General features: G+C 40.7%; 1 protein-coding gene across 1 annotated transcript in view; it reads right to left on the reverse strand.

The window, feature by feature from the left end:
- The window catches only part of fam20ca (FAM20C golgi associated secretory pathway kinase a), a 48,233-nt gene extending 27,925 nt beyond the window's left edge, over nt 1–20,308 (reverse strand). The window contains exons 1-3 of the mRNA XM_080905370.1: nt 18,914–20,308; nt 18,283–18,467; nt 14,663–14,741 (exon numbers count right to left, since the gene is read on the reverse strand). Of these exons, the coding sequence (XP_080761496.1) occupies nt 14,663–14,741; nt 18,283–18,467; nt 18,914–19,464 (815 nt within the window). The 5' untranslated portion in view covers nt 19,465–20,308. The remainder of the gene's footprint in view (nt 1–14,662; nt 14,742–18,282; nt 18,468–18,913) is intronic.
- Nucleotides 20,309–23,151: the final 2,843 nt, after the last annotated feature.

The raw sequence follows: 23,151 nt of genomic DNA on the forward strand, positions 1-23,151 counted from the left end.
GCTCTTACTGTAGATTCATATACTGGAGTAAGACTGTTTTTGTTCATGTACACTATGTATGTTGGCTGCGTATTAGCTATGTGGATTATTTACTCAAAGGACAGGTCTTTATGCTTATAGTTACATTTCGTTTTGTCCCTCTCTTCCTCTCTCTCCCACACCATCACCCACAACAATTCTCAACAATCAGCAGTGTTCCCACAGCACAGGGCCACACTTCGCTATATTTACATATCCATCTACAGTGGATTAGCTCTTTTCAATAGCACAAGTCTGAGGCAATCCTTCACGGGGTGTGCGATTTATGACAGGCTTTGCACAGAATATGAAGTATGAATTATGCAGAACATACACAAACACCAAGGGTATTCTTGGGTCAACAGTGATTAGATGTCAAAAGCATGAGCGTGGGAAGGTTTAGAACAATAAGCTTCATAATATGCTAGAGTATTTTGATATTGCATACTGACAGTCTGCTTTTCACCTTCCTCTGTATGTTTTTTACATAAATAGGCTTGCTGAATATTGAACGGCAGCTCCAAAACCACCTGTTTCAAAAACATTTTCAAGACACTGACAGCTATACCTAACTGCATGTGTATCCACCATGACATGATTTATGTAAAGACTGACTAGGAACAGTAAGAACAGTCCCTTCACACCACTGCAAATATCACGCACACCCACACTCTAAAAAGTCACAAAGAGCATTCTTACAGACCCTTCACAGTCTTTCAGCAGAAAATTCCCGCTCAAGCCTCTACCAGTTGTCTCTATCCCTCAGAGCTTCAGAAATTGTGAAGAAAGAGGAGATGAGAATAGGGAGGGACTGAAGCTTCAAAGAACTCTGTGATGTGGTAAAGTCTTGACACTCTGGTCTTACTAAGGAAAAAAAAGGTCAGCTAACAGCAAAGCCCAACATTACTTCTATAATCAAAACAAACTGGATAGCCTGGTGGGATCGATGAGGATTTTATGAGCTTTGCTTGTATGCATGTGTGCGCAAGATTTTGTTTATGCTGGCAACTAAAAAAGAAAAAAAAAAATCAATGGGTATTACCAAGTCTTCATCTCACAGGGAGTGAGTAACAAGCCTCAGTATTCAGCATGACATACGAGCTGAAGCTCTGAAGTCTGAGAGTGACAGTAAGGTGCAGAAACTGCAGAGTTAGCAAAAAGAAAGAGTGAGAAAGATACAGGGAGCAGTAACAATTCACCATGTGAATTATCTCCTATTTACTTTGCCTGATGCTGCGTCTTACTGGAAAGGTCTTGATGACTGCATGTCAGCATTCATAAAAACAAATTGAGGTTATTTAAGGGGAAAGAAAACGTCTCTGACAGAATAGAAACAGACAAAATTCAAGGCAGACTCCCTGACTGCAAATTGGCTTGTGACGGAGTCAGAAAAAGTGCAGTGAAAGGAATACATTCCAAAACCATATAAATCATCCACTTAGAGGCAAGCTGGTCCATCCTCCTGAGTGGCCTGCGGTACAAACCATTAAGAACTTATTTGATTATTGCTAAGTAGTTGCTCAACAGCAAATGGCAATTAGAGAAAATTATGTTAAATCTTGGGAAGCATTAATTTTGAAGCCACACAACCCCATCACATTTGTACAACCCCCCCAACAACACACACACAAACACACATCCACGCACGCACTCGCTCATCTAGGACATGCCTGTGTGGCTTGGCCAAGAGAAGTTAATTGGATTGTCTAAGCATTTTGGATGTCCACTATCTTATCATCTGTAGGGGTGAATATCTAGAGATGTCCCATCCAAAGCAATCGCATTATCTTGACCCAAAGATAAGAATACACACTCATACTCACTCTTTGTATAAAATTATATTTGATATCACCTGCTGCAGTTGCAGATCTTCCTTCAACTGCCCCAAAATGATCTTCCTCTCTACTGGTTATCAGTCAAAGTGCAAAATTGATGACCTTAAAAGGTAATGAGTTTACTTCAACTTGGCATGACCCACAAGATATTATGGCTCTGTGGGCTAAATTTGGACACACTAGCTATGCTGGCTCATTAGCCACATGCTGGTAGTGGGAAATACACTTGGGTTTGAAATAAAATGTAATTATCCTCTAAGGTGCTCTAGCTATAACCCAAATATCCATGAATCCACAAACACATCTCCATCATCCTCTTCTTTTTCTCTTCATCCTCCGTCTTCTGATTTTATCCTGAAGGACACTGTGGCTGCCGGCCAGTCACTCCCTTTCCCATCTGTGTTTACTTAAACTGAATGTGAACACACCGCAAAGATTGTTGGATGATAACATATATACACACACTAAAGCAGCCACAAACATGCATGCACACAGCAGCAGACCGACAGAGAAACTTGGCATCGGTTTATTTTTGATAATCTCTGAAGACTTTGGTCTATAATAGCTTGAAGGATTTGGTACTATTTCTCCTAATTAGTCCAATGTGAGGTTTGTTAGTGATGGATGACCGTGAATGTGATTTGATTAAGTAGTCCCATGGTTTTTTCCCATGTTTTTTTTGTGTATTTTTCAGTTCCCCAATGAATGTGACTGTTAATTACTCGAGAAGCTTTGGGGGATTCACAACAACCTGTTCTGTTCAGAGCTAAAAGTTACAAGCCCCAACAGTTCATCCATCACAAACAGCTCAGTTTTTAAGGGTCCTATCAGTCATTTTCAGTGCTTTTTCCACCACAGAGTGAAACCTAACTACATAAAGCTAAAAACTTTGATACCTACGCCGAAAAAAGCAATCAAAAAAGTCTATCCGGAAAGCTATTTTGTGGGCGAGGCCCCCGATTCGAGCCAACAGTGTGCGTGCTTTGTTTTTCCCACAGCTGAACTTTTCTATTTAGACCTGTCAACAGTCTTGTTGTGCTTAGTGGTTTGTGGTCAGATGTCGTTTCCTAAATAGAAACCATCTATCAGAGGCTAAGTGGTGGCTGAGAGATGTCATTGTGGTCATGAGTGGGTGACAGCGCAAAAGAGGAAGTGGGGAAAGGACTGGAAAAACAGTTCCAAGGGCTGCATTTTATCCTTGTGTACGAGCTAAGTGGGATGGCCCAAATCCAAAACACTTGAGGATAAAAAGAGTTAATTTATATGTGAAAGGAGTGAGGCGGAGATGTCACACTAAAACCAAGGACGCGTTTCGGGTAGACCCCTGTATATTCAGTTTCTAGTGAAAACATTGCTCAAAGGATACACAACAAAATATTTAAGTGCACCAATGAGACATCGATGGGTTTATGAGACTAATGAAAATGAGAAGAAAAGAAGTGGAGGACCTGGTCAAACATAAAAATGAAAGAATTACAGCAAGATATTCTAAAACTTTCTTTTTATTTATTACTGCTCATGCATCATATTGCAAGTTGTGTTCAAATGCAACATTTAGTGATAATGATGTGTTCTCTGAGCATTAATTGGTCTTTCTTGTCTATATAGCTTAGAAGAAGGTACAAAAGATCAGAACAGATCAAAAGTTGGTGCTGGCTTCATACACTCAGTTCAAAACTCATGGGGATTGGGCTTTACTCATTAAAGACTCCACTGACTCTTATAAAAAGCATCTGAAGAAATGTTTTATACAGAAAACCTTTTCATTTGTTGTTTTATGTTGTATTCTGGTGCTTTACATTGTTAGGATATGTTATATCTTTATTTCATAATTTTTATTGTGAAGCACGTTGTGATTTTCATCCATGAAAAATCCTATATAAATACATTTTCCTTACTAACTTAATAACACAACCACCAAGCACCAAACCCCAAAACACAGCCTTTACTAAGTTCAATAAAGAACCCTGCTTTACTGCTTTACCTCTCTCCCAGGCTGAAAAAGTACTTTTGCACAGAATGCAGAGAATAAATTGCAAAATTTATGGCCAAACAGACAGCAAAGTCAATCAACTCCTCCATAATCAGGGTTTTTTTCTTTTCTTTCTTTTTCTTTTTTTTACATTTTTGTTATTTAAGAACTACTCAATACTATTCCATGAAGGATAATAGGGAAACCCAGCAGAAGGTGCCTAAAGGAGGAATCCTAATCACTTTATCCCTGGATTCTTCCTCAACTACATCCATTATAAGCGGAATGTCCACATAATTCCACAGAATTCATAGTGATTACTACATCCTCCGGGTGGACTCAGTTTCCTTTAGCGCCATTTTAAGGCAAAATATGACCTTCATCAGCCACTGCTGTATTTTTTGTTTTGTGCTGGTTACATAGTGTCTTTATTCAAGCTCCATGCCATACTTGCCAATTATCAGCAGCTTATGTCAGCATCTTATGATGTCAATATGAACTTGTTAGGATGCTGACATGGCTCAAAGCACCACTAGCTGATGGGTCCACTTGGAGGTCAGCTGTCATGTGAAATTGTAAGTCTGCCCCCGTTTGTGGATACATCCAGTCTCTGTCTATATTTACTGATGCTCTGTTCCCCAAAAAGTTGTATAACATGAGGAGATTAAACAGATGTGAATGTTATTTTCTCAAAAGTAAAATAAAAAAAAGTTTTACACATACACAAACATCAGAGTGACTGATCTCAGATATCTAAGGTTGCAGTCATTGTGTGAATAATCTTTCTAGCAGCAGCAGCAGCAGCAGCAGCAGCACTGCCTCAGTCTCCCTACTCCTTTAGCACAGAGACTCCTCTGTTTGCATCACCGCTGCCAGAGCTGCAAAAAGGAAGGTAAGAGGGTGAGAAGGGAGGAGGAAGCCCAGGAAACCCCTGGATCAAATTCCTGCCTCTTGGTGAAACCAGACCTGGCTGCAGCCCCTCCCACTTCCTGCTCTGACAATGGGCAAAGGCAGGGAGAACCCTCCTTCCCTCCTCTAGTATAATTGATAAACAATGATTGTGTTCTCCTCTTCTCCTGACCTCTGTCAGTAGAACAGAGGAGTCACACATGGTCTATTTGCCACCTTGGATGGCAGAGGCCCAGACAAGCACAGGCCTTACCCACTATGGATGCATTACCTCTGTGTGTGCTATTACAAAAGGCCCAAGTTACAGAGCTACAGTGCTTTCTCTCTGTCTCTCTGTTGAAGAACTGTTTCATTCATTGAGTTCGGAGAGGCATTCAGCTGGACTGTGATAGATCTATCTGGGAAAGGTCGTTATCTAATCACGGTGCTCGGTTGTAAGGGGTGGTGCGATGCATGTGGTCCCATTGTTAAAGGGCAACAGTTGAGTTAGTGACAAAGTAAGAATGAAGCAAGTGTTCTGTGTCATTCACCAACAGCTGTAACAAAAAAAAGAAAACAACAGAAGAAGAATAGTCCTCTTTCTATCTAAGCCTGAACGATTACTCCTATTAGAGCAAAACCAGAGATTAAAAATGTTAAGGCTTGGAAGATTTTATGTCACACAGCGAGTGGTTATCTTTTGTGTTAAGATAAATGCTGGGTCTTAGTCTCAGATTGTGGAGTCACCAAAGCATTTAGTTGACAATCAGCTCTTGCAAAGCTCCCTCAATCAAACACCATGCTCCTGCATACTCATTAAGATAAACAATGCAATTTTGTGTAATTTCAACAGCTATTCCTGCTCATAGCACAATAAGCACCCCAACAGGAACTCAGCACCTGGCCTGCTTTTCTTGCTTCACGAAGAAATGTTTATTTGGAATGTCTAGAAATCACCTCCTGAAGGGAAATGAATTTCCAGCGTTCAGGACAAATGCGGCAGCGACATTCCTAGCGGGAAGCTTAGGAATTCCCCCCATCTAGTATTTTGGACTATAATGATATGCTAGCACACATGATCAACATTGCCATGCACAGCAGTGGCAATGTCAGGAGCCACAACAAGAATACATAATTACAAAAATATGATATGCTTGTACGTGGTATAGCACATGCACTGGCTGAACCTAGAGGCAAGGATGCAAAAGTACTTGTAGTAGGTCTGAAATTCAAATATTTACTTTCTTTTTTTTTTTTTTTTTTTTAAATCTACACATTAAATTTAAAACCTATTTGTCAAAAATGAGGGTCTGTCTCATGAGGAAGTGTAACAGTGAGTAAATGTGTTCACAGCGTGGCTTTGGATGATGGTAATGCATTGTAGTCACTGAGTTAACTGCTGACAGCTGAGAATGTGCTGTTGCTGCAATGTGGTTAAAAAAAACAACAACACATGACCATTTAAGCAATCAAACATCAGTCATCTCCTGCAACTCGGCTGGCCTGTAATCGCATTACGATTAGGCTACTCGCAGCTCTGCCTCATTACGCTGTGAGTGCCTAAACACTTGTTAAACAGAGAGAGGGAGAGAGAAAATGGAGAGAACCTAAAAATACAGAGCAGCGAGGCTCTAAACAGAGGCGAGTGACAAGCCGAGGATTAGTACTGCCTCAGCAAATCAAACAAACAAGTCCAAAAAGGAGCGCGGATGGAAGGTGGAGACAGAGAGAGGGATGGACAGGGAGGGAGGGAGAGATGGTGATGAAAACAAGACTTCCTCAGGAGTTGACCTAGTAAAACAGTCTTTATGTGAAGTTTGTGTGCGTGAGCAGGGAGGACGTGAAGGGGAGGGAGTTTAAGACTCGGGAGTCTAAAATAAGACGGTCCTCTGCGTTTTAGTGTCTGTGTTGGGAGCCTACAAGAGTGTGCCTGTCAAAACAAATAAATAAATAAATAAATAAGTTACTTGAGATTTGAGACGACATGCAGGCCCGCTTGGTGCCAGCTGCTACACTGCGGACCTCTCGAATCGAGAACAGACACCGGAGTGAGACAGAACCCAGAAGTAAGCGAGACACGAGAAGAAACGAGGGACATGAAAAGAAGTGGATTCTTTTGAGAACGTCCAGCAAACAAATGGAAGACTAAGTGACTCAGTGGTAATTATGCAGAAAAGCCGCAAGTGCTGCGGCACCCAAACACTTCCTTTATTGGTGGGACATAGTTAGATAATAAACAGAACACACAGAAATGATTGACACTTCAATCAAATCATTTCACAGTAAATGTTCTGCTAAGACCTCACTAAGCTATCTTACATTCCCAACTCAAACAGCGCTTATAGTGTGTGCTGATGACTAGGAAAATGTGATAAATTACTGAAGGCAGGTGGCTGTACAGCTGTTAAAGTACAGCACTAATTAACCAGCTCATCTCACAGCCTACAAAAGGTCAACCTATCAAAGAGCCCACACACTGATTACACAGCACACAGACACACATCGAGAGAGAGAGACTTTGAATTTGAACGTCTAAATATAAATAACCCACATTTTCTGCTTCAACACAGTGTGTAGCTGAGAAACTGAGAATTTCTTTAAGGGGTTTTGCTTTCATAGAAAAGAAAAATATGAATCAGAGCACATCTGAGTGCAAAAGAAAAATACTGGAAATGTATGTATGAGATAGAAATCCCTGTTTAGTATTAACTTTTATGATAGTATCAGCCCGAAGCTTGACTACACAAAGTTTTTGATACAACATCTAATGAAGAAAGGGGGGATAGGGGATAAAAGAGGTGTATAGAGAAAGGGAAAGGAGAAAAAGCCTCTGTAATATAAGCAATCCTGAGCCACATTAAAATGGCTTAAAGAACAAATTAATCTTAAAGACCTACAGAAGGAGTCAGACATGCTCAGAGCCTGAAGAAGAGTCGCTGGGTTCAGGCCCTTGCAGGCTGCCTGGCTGCGAGTACAAAGCTGCATGAAAAACAGATGTTGTGAATGCCTGACACGGTAATACTGAGCGTGTATATCTGTGTGTGTGTAGACAATGAAACATAAAAGACAGTTAGAACCCTCCAGATAACGTTTGATCGCAGATGTCGTTTGCAGAGTACAATATATTTCTCTGTGTTTGAGTTCCTCAGCTTATGACACAGAATAATGTAAAGTTTTATAGCAGGAGAAGAAATTACAAGTACATTTACTACTTCAGTGGTACTGCTACATTTAGACAACAGTCACTTAAAGGTAAAATAGGCTTAAAAAGTACATTTTATTCCAAGTACCGTTGCTTGTTGTGCAAAACCTGCAATCTTTTTCAATGTCCTATGCCACTGTTTCCTAAACGTCCATATATACACTCAATGGCCACTTTGTTAGGTACACCTTTTCAACTGATTGTTAGTACAAATGTCTAATAGGCCAATTACATGGCAGCAGCTAAATTTATTTAGCCATGCAGACATGGTTAAAATAGCCGGCTGATATTTAAAGTTAGATAAAAGATGATTTAGGTGACTTTGACATGGTTGGTTGTGCCAGGTGAGTTTGAGTCTTTCACAAACAACCATCTCTATGGTTTACAGAGAATGGTCAGGGTGGTATAGAAATATATCCAGTGAGCAGCGGTTCTCTGGTGAAAATGCCATGTTAATGTCAGAGGTCAAATACCCACTCATTATAACCAGGATATGCAGAAGCGCATCTCTAAATTAACCTTGATGGAGTTTTGCTACAGCAGCACAAGACCACACTTAGTGCCACTTCTACAGTAGATGGCTGCTTGCAGCTGGAGTGATACCTCTGATAATACCTCCAACCACTAGGTGGAGCTTTGCATTTTCCTTCCAATTTAGTGCTTGAAGTGGGAGAAAGTTGATCAGTTACTTGTGCTTTTAATTAGCGAAGAGCTAAGTGGTTTTGTGATCATGCAAATGTGCCAGAGGGCAACACTGTGATTGTTGTATTTTATTATGTTGTGTTGTGTTGTGCCTCTTTGTGGCCAATCAGCAAGAGGCAAGCTGATTTATTGCTAAATTAAATGGAACTTTGATCATACACAAATTGGGTAACATGCATCGTTAAATCTCACTACAGCAGATCCTAAGTGCTAAAATAGTTACTATTGTTTTTTCAATCTGTTTCAGAAGCTAGTTCTTGCCTAATACTTGCACAATAAACCAGAACAATGAGATTCAGTGCTTTTAATTTTTCACTTTAAAACCGAATCTGTACACTAATAGCACTCCAATGTGTCTTAAAAAAAACTAACCAATTTCACAACATTACAAAAAAAGCAATGGCGTCAACATGAATGTCAACACAACTAGGAAATGTTGTACAATAATGTTGCACAACATATAACCGTTTCTTTGGCTGGACACAATGCAATCAGCTTTTCCACATAAATCTTACATTATTTTTCATAGTGTTTCTTCTGACACACACACACACACACACACACACACACACACACACACACACACACACACACACACACACACACACACACACACACACACGGTTTGAATATCAGTTTGTTCAATATTCTATAGATGCACAAATAATTCTGAATGAATGATAAATTCTTACATTAAAAACAATCCAATCACAGACACATACACACACTTAGCAAAGAAAGAAACCTCCAGAACAAACTACATAGTGGGCGTACGTCACACTTCACTTGAAATTTATAGCCTCCTCTATTTCTGTTCCCTTATGATCTAACCACAGTAGCTCTTTTCAGTTTCTCATTGATTGCAACATCCCAGTCAGACAAATTACTTGGCATCCCAAGGTGCTGCTCTGTCCCCTGGCACCTAAGACAGTGCTGCAGGGGCAGCTGAAAACCTGATGAATCCTTCCCCGCCAAGTGCCCTTCATATGAAAGGGCTGATAAAGCCACTAAATCATGCAGCTAAAGTTTACATAACCTATCAGCAAGTGAAAAGATAGATTTGACAACTCAGCTGAAGCTTTTCATAATATGCAAGATTGAGGTCAGAATCATCATAGAAAACTTCATCACGGACGAGACGACAGGGGTGTTAATGTGAAAAGATTTGACGTTTCATCACATTTAAAGTCTCTCTTTGCGCTTCAAGGCTTTTTGACTTGTCACAGTGAAAATCATTAGGGGAGTGCTAAATGGTGAGTGGTAGGAAGTGAATGAGCTAGTTTTCTTTTGTGTGTGCAGGCAGAGTGTGGCCTTGCAGTCATCACCTTCTCTGTAATATACCCACAGCTCTGAGTGAGTGGCTACAGCTGCAGCTTGGCTCACTGCTCGCGGATTTTCCAGTACCAGCCGTCCCTGATGGCAGGAGCACGAACTCTATAACCCCCAAAGAGTCCTTCTCTTTGCAGCTTGTCTGTAAATATGCGTATGTGCGTGTGTGTGCGCTACAGCTATCTGAACATCTGTCTGTAGTAACATGCCTGATTTGTGTTTGTTCACAGAACCTTGAGCTCAGATGGCACCTCTCAATATCTGTCCATCTTATTAGAGCCAGCAGTATTCTCGAGCCCACAGTGGCTATGTTTACAAAGGAACAACCCAAGACCAAGAAAACTTGATAAGATCTCAAAAGTAGTTTTTGCCTTTTCCACCAAAATTGTTGAAAAGGCTTCAGTTAAGTCATGGTGTTGAATTGCAGAGGGTTTTTTGTGTTTATGCTCATAGTTACAGGTGTGCACTTTGAGTTCATGCTTGCAAGCATAAACAAATCTATTAACCTGCATTTGTTGAAAATACTTTACCTTTTCAGGAGCTGGACTGCACCCCCAAACCCCCCCCCCCCCCCCCCCCCCCCTTCTAGGTATACGTCTGCAAAGTCCTACTTGCATTTATACCACATACCCCTTTCTTGTTGTTTGCATGGTCCCCTCTTCCTCTCCTTGTTATCAGATTGTCAGACTCTCTCAAATGTATCAGGACCTGGGCCCGATCCTCAATGAAACCTTTCCCAAACATCAGCTTCAGGCCTAGCTCTTTGCAATCATTATTAAACTTTTGTCATCCACATCTGTGGTCGGGGTCCTTGCTAGTGAACTGTCAGTTGGTATAAAGATGCTCATTATCTGAGTCAATGAACATAACTGTTGTCTCTTTTTGGTTCAAAATTACAGAAAATAGCTATAATAGCTATTAATAGTTGGGTTTGTATAAGGGAACTATTTGTAGGCAGTGTCCAGCATTAAACCTCCCACAACAATGACAAGCCATCTGTTTTTGAACAATACCCTTCAGCACTTTACAAGAATACATGTAAATCAATAGTAAAATTATTCATCTTTTGCAGTCAAATCAATAACAAGAACAGCAAGAAGTTTTTTTTCTTTAGAGGACATTAAATGGATTTAGCCCTAATAGAATTCTCCATCTGCAGAGAGGATCCATAGAGAAATATCAGTTATAACTTAACAGTAGGCGTACAGCAGCTATGAGGATGATGATGGGCTACAATGAACCTGTGGTTATAAAACAGCCTTTGGATGATAAAAACCAAACAGCCTCTTGGGTGTTGCAGCTATGAGGCTTCTGAGCCAACCATGTTGGCTTTACTAACGCTAAGAGCCAAAGCTTGTCAAATTTGATTCAGTTCATGCAGATGAGGACATATTCAGATTCCCCGTGGTTGCTGAATGCCAGTATCTTGTAGCTCATGTGTTGACATGTAGTGAAACTTATGCCTTCATAAAACAGCTCTCAACAGGACTGAGGTTTGTACATTATCAAAGGTAATCAGTATCATTCTTGCAATTCTGAAACCATTCTGAAATGTGAGACTATCAACAACATCAAAGGGAGGGAGTCGAAACAGAGCTGTCAGATAGGATGTGAAGGAGAAATCAATTATTTCTTTGCATATCAGAGGCTTTTACCTCCTCTCTCAAACTTTCAAACCTCCATTTGACAAATCTATTTAGCATTACATAAACATTATAGCTCTGTATACACACTGTAACCGGGATCTTGACAGGGAATAGGAAGGACAGGGGACCAGGGACATAAGCCAGACAGACATGGAGGTTTGGCATGGAGTATTTTCTCTCAGCCTGTAAACATGGCTCTAGCTGGAGGACCCAGTTCTTTGACAGGTTGGCATTACAAATTCGCCCCAACCCTCTGGATTACCACAACTACTCATTTTTCTTTCATTGTCAGTACTCCGTCAAGCCAGTTTCCCCTATTTCCATAACAGCCTTAGAACATTTTATCTTACAACCATCTTATATTCCTAACTTCAGTTTCTTTAATCTATTTTCTATCAATTTTCACTGGCTACAGGAAAGATGGCCACAAAGTTACACCACCAAAATTGGACTCTTTTTGACTCATACATTTCATACTTATTTGGAGACATGTCTGTTTGGAGACAAGTATGTCTTGCATATGATAAAAGACTAAGTGTTGATCTATTGGTATCGGCATTTAAAATGACTGATAAATGAAAATTTAAAAAGTAAAGATGAGTTGGTAGAAACACCATTCAACCACGTTATTAGTGCTGACGTTGCAGAGTCTTTCCACCAGGGGGTACTCTGCAACTTGCCTGGTATGCTACTGTATAAACACAACAACCAGCTGAGCAGAGTCAAGCAGAGTGTAAACAAGTAAATAAATAACTACACATAACAAATGTTACAAAAATCTGTTTATGTTTTAAAGAATAAAATATCACCCGATGTGTTGGAATCACCCAATACTGATATCAGCCTTAAAACTCCGGCCTTACAGTACATATCCGTTTGGCTCTAGATATGATTTACAAGAACCCAAACCAAGGACATCTGTACATGCTTGGTAATGCAGGATATTACACACATTTGTCTCTTTAAAGGGAAAAGTAATGAAATCTTTTTGTGGGGAAAAACAAATTGTAGTTTGAAGACTAAATTAGCACCTTCTACTCCAATCTGGGATCATACTTTAAATCATCAAACATAATTATAAAGTCAGTTAGACAGATTAAAAAAACCCCAAAAAACTGACACTTTTTCTGCACAGGAAAAAGAAAATCTTGTGGAGGTGTCTGGCAAGCTGTCAGCTTGTGCAAGCTCCTGGCCTATGGCAGTGTAGAAATTTGCATTTGGCTCAAAGGAGGCCTGAAACATCAAAGTCTCTCTGATGCACCACTTGATGCTGCACAAAGGGACAGGTGAAGAAAAACAAGTCGACACAAGAAAGCACTGAACTACTGTACCCAGAATGCACTGGTTCCTAAAATAAAAGTGGGACACATCAGTGCACTGACAGAAACAACAAAATGCCACACCGTGCTTGAACAAAAGCAGAGACAAAGGTTATGTTTCTACATTACGACTCTCAGTAAGCACTGATATTTTTGTATTTTCGCTCTGTGGAATTTTGTATAACATCTGTAAACAGTTGAGACAGTTTGTGACAGTCAAAGCAAGAGGCTTGAATAAAAAATATGACAGGCTAAATAAGGAGCCGTGGGAATCGGTAGCATGTGATTCCGAAACTGTCAAAACTGTTTCTGATGGCAACTGACTGCTTTACTTATCTACTTTAAGACATCACAGATTCTTTAGCATTTTAAAGTTTGGTGGATGGTGTAACATTTCAAATCCCTGCTGACAATATTTAAGCTTCCCCTTTCCTTTGACTTATTACTTCATTAAACTTAGATACTACCCATGCAAGCGCCCGTATTACCTAGCAGCAGCCCCTGAATGATTAGACCAGTAATATCAGATTTACCCAGCCAGACACATAGAAACCCAGGGTAATCACCAAACTTAGTTTACTTGACTATGACTAGATGATGCCTGCTGGGTGTTGGCTCCTGCTGTGTTTAAAATACATCCTCAGACCGCTGTGCTTTGAACCACATATTCTCTGACGCTAATTTTGCAAACAGTGCCACATGTTCTAAAATTCATCCACTAATTGACCTTGAAATAATTTGGCAAGCTGGGACACAATGACCAGTTGTTTGAGCACACAGAGTGCCACTACCCTAATGTAAAAAGAAGACAAATGAAGAGTTTGAACACCTGCACTCGCTGAATAAACTTTGAAAACATGTTGCAGGCTCTCTCACCATAAATCAGTCCAAGAAAACAGTTCCAAACTTTTCACAGTTCATTGTCAAGCCAGCACTGCATTCACACGTCTGCTTTCCTAATCCTTCACTGTTCCTCTTATTTATGTGACTTTGGCTTATGTGGTAAAGGGCTTGGTACAATTGAAATAAAGAACCATCCTGAACTACACCTGTACGATTTGTTGAATTATGACATTATGAACTTGTAAAGCTTTACCTCTCTCCCTTCCTCCCTCTGTCCCTCTCTCTCTCAAAATCTAATACTCTCCACTGAGGCTCTCATGTAGAAAACCATTCAGCGTTTCATAGCAATCAAACCTGGCTCGTGAGCAATTACTTCTGATCGCAGCCCAGTTGGCCTGGACGCTGTTTATCCATGTCGCCATGGGAATTCATTGGGCAAAACTCAGACAGCTGAGGGAGGGGGTGGGGGTATTTCTTTTTCAAATGCAATGTGCCATTGCCAGTATGTATGCCTCCCCAAAGACGCTTTCACGATGGCTCAATGCTCGTTTTAATTAACACATAAGCCTGCTGATGTTAATTAAAAAAGAAGACAGACAATTCCCCATCAGGAGAAGATCGCAAAAAAATGAGGGAGGAGGGGAGATGTGTAGGTGAACACGCAGTGAGATGCGATGACAGTGCTTGGCACTTATTCATCTGAGACTTCGTGTTGCCCTCTTTAAAACATATGCAACTGGTAAATCAAGCTGAGTGTATCAAACAGACTTTTTATAGAAAAACTTGTATAAGAGTATAATCTGCAGTTAGATGTTTAATAAGAAAGTTCCAGGAACAATTGTTACACCTAACGTATATAAAATGTAGTTTACCTGTGTTGTCATGCAGTCACTTCATGTGTTACTTACTTCATAGGCTTGAACAGTGCTTGTCCATAGTTCTGGAAAGTCATGATCAGCTTCAGCTGGGTGCCTCCAGATTTCATGGCTGGGAGGAAACAAAATGAGCTGTTAGATCAGCATCTAAACTAAACTGTCTGAGGCATAAGCATACATGCACAAACACATGGATGCACTCAAAACAAACAAACAAAACAAAACATGCACAGCTGTTTTGTTATTTGCCATTATGGAAAAATGCAATTTTGCATGAATGCATAATAGAACTATCACATCTGCTGGCCAATTTCCTAGACACTGTAAATGCAATCGTGCCAGTCAGGAGCTGGGTGTGACCGAGAGCAAAAAGTGGCCTGAAGAGCATCTGCTAAAAACTCTGGCTAGTTCTGGATTTAACAGAGGGTTGAACATGAAACGGACAGTTTATCTGAATGGAAAAGAGCGACTGTGTGTTCTCGCAGCATGCATGCAACTTTAGAAGAACATGGTGCTCTGAGAATGACAAAATATCAGTGATTGAGGAAAAGAAGCCCCTTCAATTTTAGTACATAAAGTTCACACACGCTGCCTCAACAGGAGCACATTGCTGAGAATATTTTAGGCACATAGCACATTATTATGGTTTGACTCCAGGATGCCTGAACCTGTTGTTCCATTTCAATCGACCCCTCACTATCTGTCCGTTTGTCCAATAAAGTGACCTAAATGTAGACTTCCATCCATGCGTGTTTAGCTACAAGCTACATAATATAAGAAACATGAGTCTCACCAGATGTTTGTCTGTAAGCCTTCATGAATTGAACACATTGTCAGCAAGTTTCTTGTGCACACTGGATTCACTGTAGCGACTTCCTTTTTCATTCAGACAAATTAACCTCCTGTACTCAGGGAGATGAGCCAGGGCATATGTCACTGACTATCAGTCATGTCCATGGTGTCTCCCAGAGGGTGATGGAGGCTCACTGTGAGATTCCCGCTTTCCTTCGACTCAAACAAAGAGACCGCCAGGCCTGCCCAACTGCTTTGTGTTTCTGTCACAATGGACAAGCTTTCGGGTATTTGCCCATTTATTACAGCGCATTAACTTGATCATATTACACAACACAGCACTTCTGCCTAACCCCAATATCCACATAAGCCCCCTGTAGTGGACCCACTTACTGACTGGATTGCTGGCTGAGTAGCTGACTGCACTCTACCCCCTGCACCGAGCTGTCTTTTGTCTTCATTGACTCTCTTGTTGTTTCTCTCAGAGCTCTCACGGTGTGTTCCTCTGCTTTCCCCCCTCTCTTTTTAGTTGGATATGTCATCCTTGTATTCACATTCTCTCTGTTATGCTCTGTCTGTCTGAATTCATCATACTCAGTGCTGGCAAGCCTCTCCATTTACCGTGACTCATTTTCAAAAGCTTTTGGATTTTTACATACACTGTTGCACACAACAGTACAACCTACATAACCTCAGGTCAGTGCCTTTTCTTTATGACAGAGGATGAATGCTGAGTGAATGCAAAGCTAAAAAAAAATACACTGAGAGCATTTGGCCTTCACATATGACAGATTTGCTGAAGCCAGGTCAAGTGAATAGCACCCTAGAGTAATCCTCAAACTTGGTGCAGCTATACAACGGATCTAAAACCTTTAAGAGATTGCAAATGACTGAACTATGATTTAATGCCATGACCTTGAACACATAAGCCACAATTCTTGAATTCATTGCTCAGCGCAGGCCTTCATAAAAATCCACCTTCTAATCGAGAACTAGAAAAAGGTAATCCGCAGTGAAAAATCCCGCTAAAGCTTGGCTGATTGTTTCACTGGATTGTCTCTGCACTGACGTGCAATCACACATGACTTGAACAGCAACAAACCCACAACAAAACATTCTTAAGATTCTCCCATCTGTCTCAGCTGTGCCCGAGAGTATGCATTTGTGTTGATCTAACCATCTATCTTGCTCTGTTTCTCCAGGAGACCACAAGTGAATCGATGTCGCTGTCTTATTCTCTACACCTTCCTGCTCGCAGGTCTTTCAGATATGCTCCAGGCCTCGCCCAACGCTCTGAGATTCCCCCTCTCATGCAGCAATGATAAATCCATCTTGCTCTCACCTGTATCACCTCATGTTACTGTGCGTATGATTTATGAGTGCAGCTGAAGACTGAACAAAAGGCCACAGCCTGCCCCAACAGAGAGACAGACACAAAGGAGGGAAGAAAGGGGGGGTGGGGGGGGGGGGGGGGGCACTAGTGAGGAGAAAATGCTGATGAAGAAAACTTTCTAATGCTGTGTCTGATTTGTCATTTTGTTGAGACAGCTAAGTGTTTGTGCTAATTATGGGGCACAAATGTTTTAATGCATGCCTCCAGGGCGTGCACACTAACACAAACACACACACACACACGGACATATAAACACACATAAAGCCACACAGACATAGAGCACTGCTTCACTGCAGACAAACAGTATCTTTGTAGGTATGTCTGGCCGTGAGCAATTATATTGTCTTTTGTTGAAAAACAGAAAAGAAGGGTTAAAGGTAGAGAGAGTGCTAAAGTGAAGGAGATGTGTAGAACGAGAAATTGTGAGTGTTCTTTGAGAGAACGAGGATGTAATAATATTGAGACACCAGACAAATACAACAAGTATTGGAGGCTAAATAGGCATAAGTAACTAACATTCCCCACAAGAACAACAACAAAAACATCAGAAACACCTCGACAAAAATTTTCATCCTAAAAGGGAACAAATGGTCTCAGTTTGGGATTGTGGTCATGATTATTACTCACATTTACTCAAAGTAAGTTTGGCCACAGTGGTAACAATGTAATGCACATCTGCCTTATAACATCTGATCTCATTACATAGAGAAAACAACAACTTTTTTAGCAGCTCTTACTGTTGCGCTCATTTATAATCTGCTTTAAAAGAAAAGCATTTCCAAAAGAGAGTAATGGATGTTTAGAAATGAAAACAATGTTGTGACATTCAGAGTTGATGGGGAGGAAGTTCTCCTCAAATGTTTCTTCCAGTTTTTCCCAGTTATTAAGCTTGTCTGATTTAAGATGAAAAAAAAAAAACCCTACAACTTTTGTATTTATTATTTTTTCTCTGATAAAAAAATTCCTGGTGCTCCACTTTAATTTTTAGTGACACAATGCAGATCTCAGTGAAATACTGTGATTGAATGGAACAAAAAACAAAAGGGAATTTGAATACAGCACTATCCTTCCAGTGTAAGAGTGTCAAATGAATTTCTATCAAAAATCCTGATTATATAATTGTTACACTTCAAATAATTTAGGAGTCATTACAAAAACAAGCAGGTCCAGAGGCACTCCACTTTTTACAGTTTTCAAATTTTATGCCAAAGTTGTTTTTTTTTGTTCATACCAAGGTGAAAAAGCCTTCCCAAGTTGCATTTTTCACATTGAACCTTGAGTATAATTAGGGAAAATATCTTTAAGTTAGTTGGGACATTGCTGCTGTAGGCCAAAATGACAGGACAGAATCTAACAGTTAGAAATTGATCAACACAGACCAGATAAAAGAGTTTAACTGCAGACCCCATCAAATCCTCAACTTCACACACCCACACATACACCTTTTCAGCATAGCTGACTGACTCACCTACGCTGGTGATCCTTTGTGTGACCAGGTCCTTCAGCAGGGCATCCAGCACAGGGCTGTGTCGGGAGTAGAGCTCATAGCGGTTGATCCCGATGTGGAATCGCAGCCAGTTGGGGTAGGATTCTGCTGTCACCTCTTCAGTTGGAGAGAACTCCTCTTCGTCTTCGTTTCCGTCCTCATTGTGCCTGACAAGCAAGTGAGGAGAAGAGTGGGAAGGTATAAGTGATGGTGAAGGAGTAGACAAAGAACAATACAAGCTTATAACAGATGGTTTTTAAAAAAACAAACTACAAAAAACAAAATGCTGCCTGGCTGGCTATGGATAATCCAAGACAATGAAAAGAAAACAAAATCCAGCATGATGGAAAGCAGAGGCCAAGTTGGGTGCTCAAACAAAGAAAGTAGATAGATAGAGAGAGAGGTGAAGACTGATAAGGAAATAAAATAGATTTGTTGTTCTGAATGGACATGATAGAATAGAACAGGAGTGATTTTAAACCTTATATAAAAGTAAAAGACCTGGGTGACAAAATGACTTCTTAATAGAGCAAACATGTTGAAGTCAGAGCACTCTAGCTGTTCATGGACTCGTTTAAATCACACAAGTTTAATTTAAATCTCGTCGGCTTACCATCCCTGGTTCCCTGTTGCTCTGGGATAAAACCTGATGTCGTTGTTGACGTTAAACAAAGTGTCATCGTCCGTGAGAGGCGGAAGCTCAACCTTGTATAAAGGATGCTCAAACAGGCGAGAAAGTCGTGAGACAGCACGGGAAGGGACGATCCGACCCCCGCTTGCGTCTCCCATCAGCGGCTTGTGGTCATCTGCCTTCCCCGCCGACGTTTTCATCCGCCGGAAAGAGTCCGCCCTGTCCCCGGCGGTGGTGATCTTTTCCAGGGAATGCGATGTGAGGTTGGAGCTCGGCTCGTTGCTGAAATCCTGCAGGATTCGCAGCGTGTGCTTATTAGGCCAGCCGACTTCAGCCGCCGTCCTGGCTCGCTGCTTCCCCCAGCCTTGCGACTCCCCGCCCGTGTGGTGTGCGCACTGGCAGCCGCCGTCCCCGCTCTCCGCTCCCGTCGCCCGCTTCTCTAGTTTTGGTAACAAGTCTATCATGATGTGCATGGTGCACGCAACCAAAAACACCATAAGTATCAAGACTCTGAATTTGCGAAACAAGATCATGTTTAGCCTCTATAAATATATATTTTATAGCAAGCTTTAAGCGCACCTTAGCTACAGCACCGACATTGGTGTCTAACACTGTTTTCTGAGGACGAGACAACGATGTTACTTTGGGAATTCTCTATGATCGCTCCACACATAATGAGCGTCAGCCTATGTTTAAAAAGCCCATTTTATGTGCGGTGTTTAATATTTAAAACAGTCCCAACGATTCATTCCCAGACAGGTGGAAAGACCGGACACTTTGCTGGCTCAGGAAGTGCTCTTCATTCATTGCCTTGTTGAGCAGGATAGCCTATAGTGTCAGGAGGACGAGTGACTAAATAAATCTCACTGAAGATGTATCTTAGGCTAAGAGAAGGGAGTGGGGTCCTGCTAAAAGCATCAATAGTCTTCTTCAAATCTGCTTCCCTGTGTCGCTGCCAGCACGGAGTGAGATGTCAACCGCGTCATAACTGTCTTCAGAGGAAAGTAACAGGATGACACTGATATAACGTAGTCCACAAAAGCACAGGTTTCCTAACATTTACGATCAATTTATAAACAGAAAGAGGAATAATAATAATAATAATAAAAAAACCAAAAAACAAATAACAGGTGATCCGCTGCAAGATGCCTGGATGCTGCCCCGCTTCTTCACAAAGCTGCTGCTGTCTGCAAACGTCGCTGAAGTCAAATCAGAGACTGGCTTGGCAGGCTGGCCGGCAGGTGTGTGGGATCCTGGTTGTGATTTCTCCTCTCAGCACTGCCTTGTCTTCCTTCCAAGTGTCCATCCAGAGTGGGTGTGTTAAATATTATGATCGAAGCCCTCTGAGCCCAACCTCGGTGGCGTCATGAGGAAGAGATTGGCTGCGTCTGCACATACAAGTAGCACTAGTGACATGAAAGGCGAGCTTCGGGGATAAAAAGCTGTATGCTGAAACCCTGTAAGGCTGCAAGTCCCCCGCACACAGCCAGAGGGCGTTGGAACTACCTGAAACATTGTGCATCCTATATCACACGGAGGGCAATGGGTATGTATTCCTACTGGATGTGCTTGAAGTGTTCTTTTAGATCATTATCAAAATAAGGAATTGGGTAAATTAAACTGGGACATTCAATAGAGGGATGAAGGAACGAGTGTTTTAGACAAAAATTATTCGAACTGAAGAAATACAAGAAATTAATTTTAATTGTGAATTAGCCATGACTATTATTGTTGTTATTGTTGAGGTGGTAGCGGGTGAGTCCTTTCTATTTCTTATAAAATTTATAGAAACATGGAAAATTGTCATTTAGGTCAGAAGTCTTTCAGTGGCATTGTTACAGTCAAGAAAAGGTGCTTGTAAATCCCTGCTTTGACATCCAAGAGTCACAGGGTAATATGGAGCTGGAGCGGTGTCCATGGAAACCTTAATTGAAGCGTGAGCATAAAGTCGTCATTTACTGTAACTCTGTTTTTGGTTACTGGCATCAGAGGAAAAAAATAAATCCAACCCAAAATGCTTCCTCGAAATTCTGTTTCAGAAGGAAATGTACTTCCCACATAATAAAAGTCACATAATGCCCAAATGTGTTGGCATATTTATCAAGCTATCATCTTGTTTATTTCTTTTTAAATGCGCTTGGACATTTGGAGTCTTTGACAGCATGTTGCTTTTGAAGCAAACAGCAAGTAGCAAGTAATAGCTTGTTTGTCAGGATTTGTACATTCTACTATATATAAATAAAATCACAAGAAAGAAATAATCGCTGCACAGAGCTGCAGACGTTTTAGGCTTTCAAATTACATGGATTGTTTGTTTGATTATCAGAAATCTATTTTAATGCATATTTAGGTACATGTAAGCCACACGAATCATGAATCAAAAGGAAATTAACTAGATTTCCACTTGGTTCATCACAGGTTCTGTACAGATCAGTGGAAGATCCCTGCTGGGTCACTCACAGATCCTCCCTTGATGACCAATGTAAATGTCATTCTGACTTGTAATGGGGTAATTTTGAGTTGTGATGTTAAAGGATTAACCAAGCCTGTTCTTATTCCATTATGTTCCCTTAAATTCTATTTTAGAGAGCAGCAATTTTCATCCCCTGATTAATTTGTTATGTTCAAAAAGGTTTTGGTTATTTATTGTCCAGAAGTAAAAACTCACAGCTGTGGAAATTGTGCAGTGAAAACACACCAGCTGGTCTTCTCAGAGGTGATTTTTTTTCTATTTAGTGAAACATATTTTATTTATAATTTCACAGGGACAAAAGATTTACAGCAATTTCTGCAGCTGGCACTTATATCTGGGACTAGACTTTCTCCCCAACTCCGAAGGTGCTATTGAGTTCAAATTGTAAAATCTATACTTTTTGACTGACAGAAAAAAGGGAAATATGTTCTATTTAACCTTGTTATATGATTTTAAAAAAGAAAAAAGTAAAGTCCTTAGCAGTAAAAAATACACAAAGTAATAAATTGAACAAATTAAACATATTTCTTTGGCTCGTGCTTGAATGGTGTAGAAGGCTCACCAAGTGGGCTCAATTGGAAGAGCTTCATTTGGCGTGTGCCCCTCTTCCCAGAGGCACTGAGCTGGAGTTCATGCCACTGCCAGATTTGTGCATCTAAATAAAACAAGATCTTAAAGCTAACAAGCAAACAAATTGTTCCCCCAAAGCAGGCCTGCTGTCCCAGTTCATCTCATGCTCCAAACAAAACAAATTGGCACGTGCACACATGATAAGAATCCACTGAAATTAGGAAGATATTCAAATTGCAAGCAGTTTTAAAACCTAACATTATGTGGAATTATAATATCAAGAAACTAATTAAAAAGATAAAATTTCCACCTTTTTTTGAAGAAACGGTAATTGATGCACACTGATGTGTTATACACTAATTGGCCAAAACATTATGACCACTGGCAGGTGAAGTAAATAACACTAATTATCTCTTCATTGTTCCACCTCTTATTGGGTGGGATATAATGGGGAGCAAGTGAACATTTTTGTCATTAGAAGCAGGAAAAATGGGGAAGCATATAGATATGTATGATTTAGGGGCTAAGATGTGATGGCTAGACGACTCAGTCAGAGCATCTCTAAAACTGCAGATCTTGTGGGATGTTCCCCAATCTGCAGTGGTCAGCATCTATCAAAAGCGGTCCAAGGAAGGGACAGTGGTGAACCATGGATGGGTTCACGGGCGGGCCAAGGCTCATAGATGCATGTGGGTAGCGAAGGCTGACTCTTGTGGTCCGATCCAAAAGACTTTAGCTCAAATTGCCAAATAAAGTTATTGCTGGTTGTTGTTGTTTTTTGCTCTTTTGGAAGCAAAAGGGGAACCAGCACAACATTAGGCAGGTGATCATAATGTTATGCCTGATTGGTTCAGTATCTTAGTGTAATAAAGGAAATCCCTTTGGCTGTGTGTTTATTTGCTTTTGTGGCTGCAAAGTCCTTGTATATGATCAGAATTTGAAAACTTTGCACACAGGCACATCTTTGGTCCTTAAAGGTTCACATGTGCAGTGTATCAGCTATTTGAGACATTATCATCTTGCTTAGCAACCACCTAACAATGGGCGTTTATGTATATCTAGCTCCTAATGAAAGCACAGTATAATTTTTTACATGAACATCTAATTTCTATCCACAAAAGTTCAGTTATTCATGATATATCATGATGCCATCACGTTACCTGGCAACCATGAAGCA

This window comes from Rhamphochromis sp. 'chilingali' (genome assembly GCF_963969265.1).
Source record: "Rhamphochromis sp. 'chilingali' genome assembly, chromosome: 15".
NCBI lineage: Eukaryota > Metazoa > Chordata > Actinopteri > Cichliformes > Cichlidae > Rhamphochromis > Rhamphochromis sp. 'chilingali'.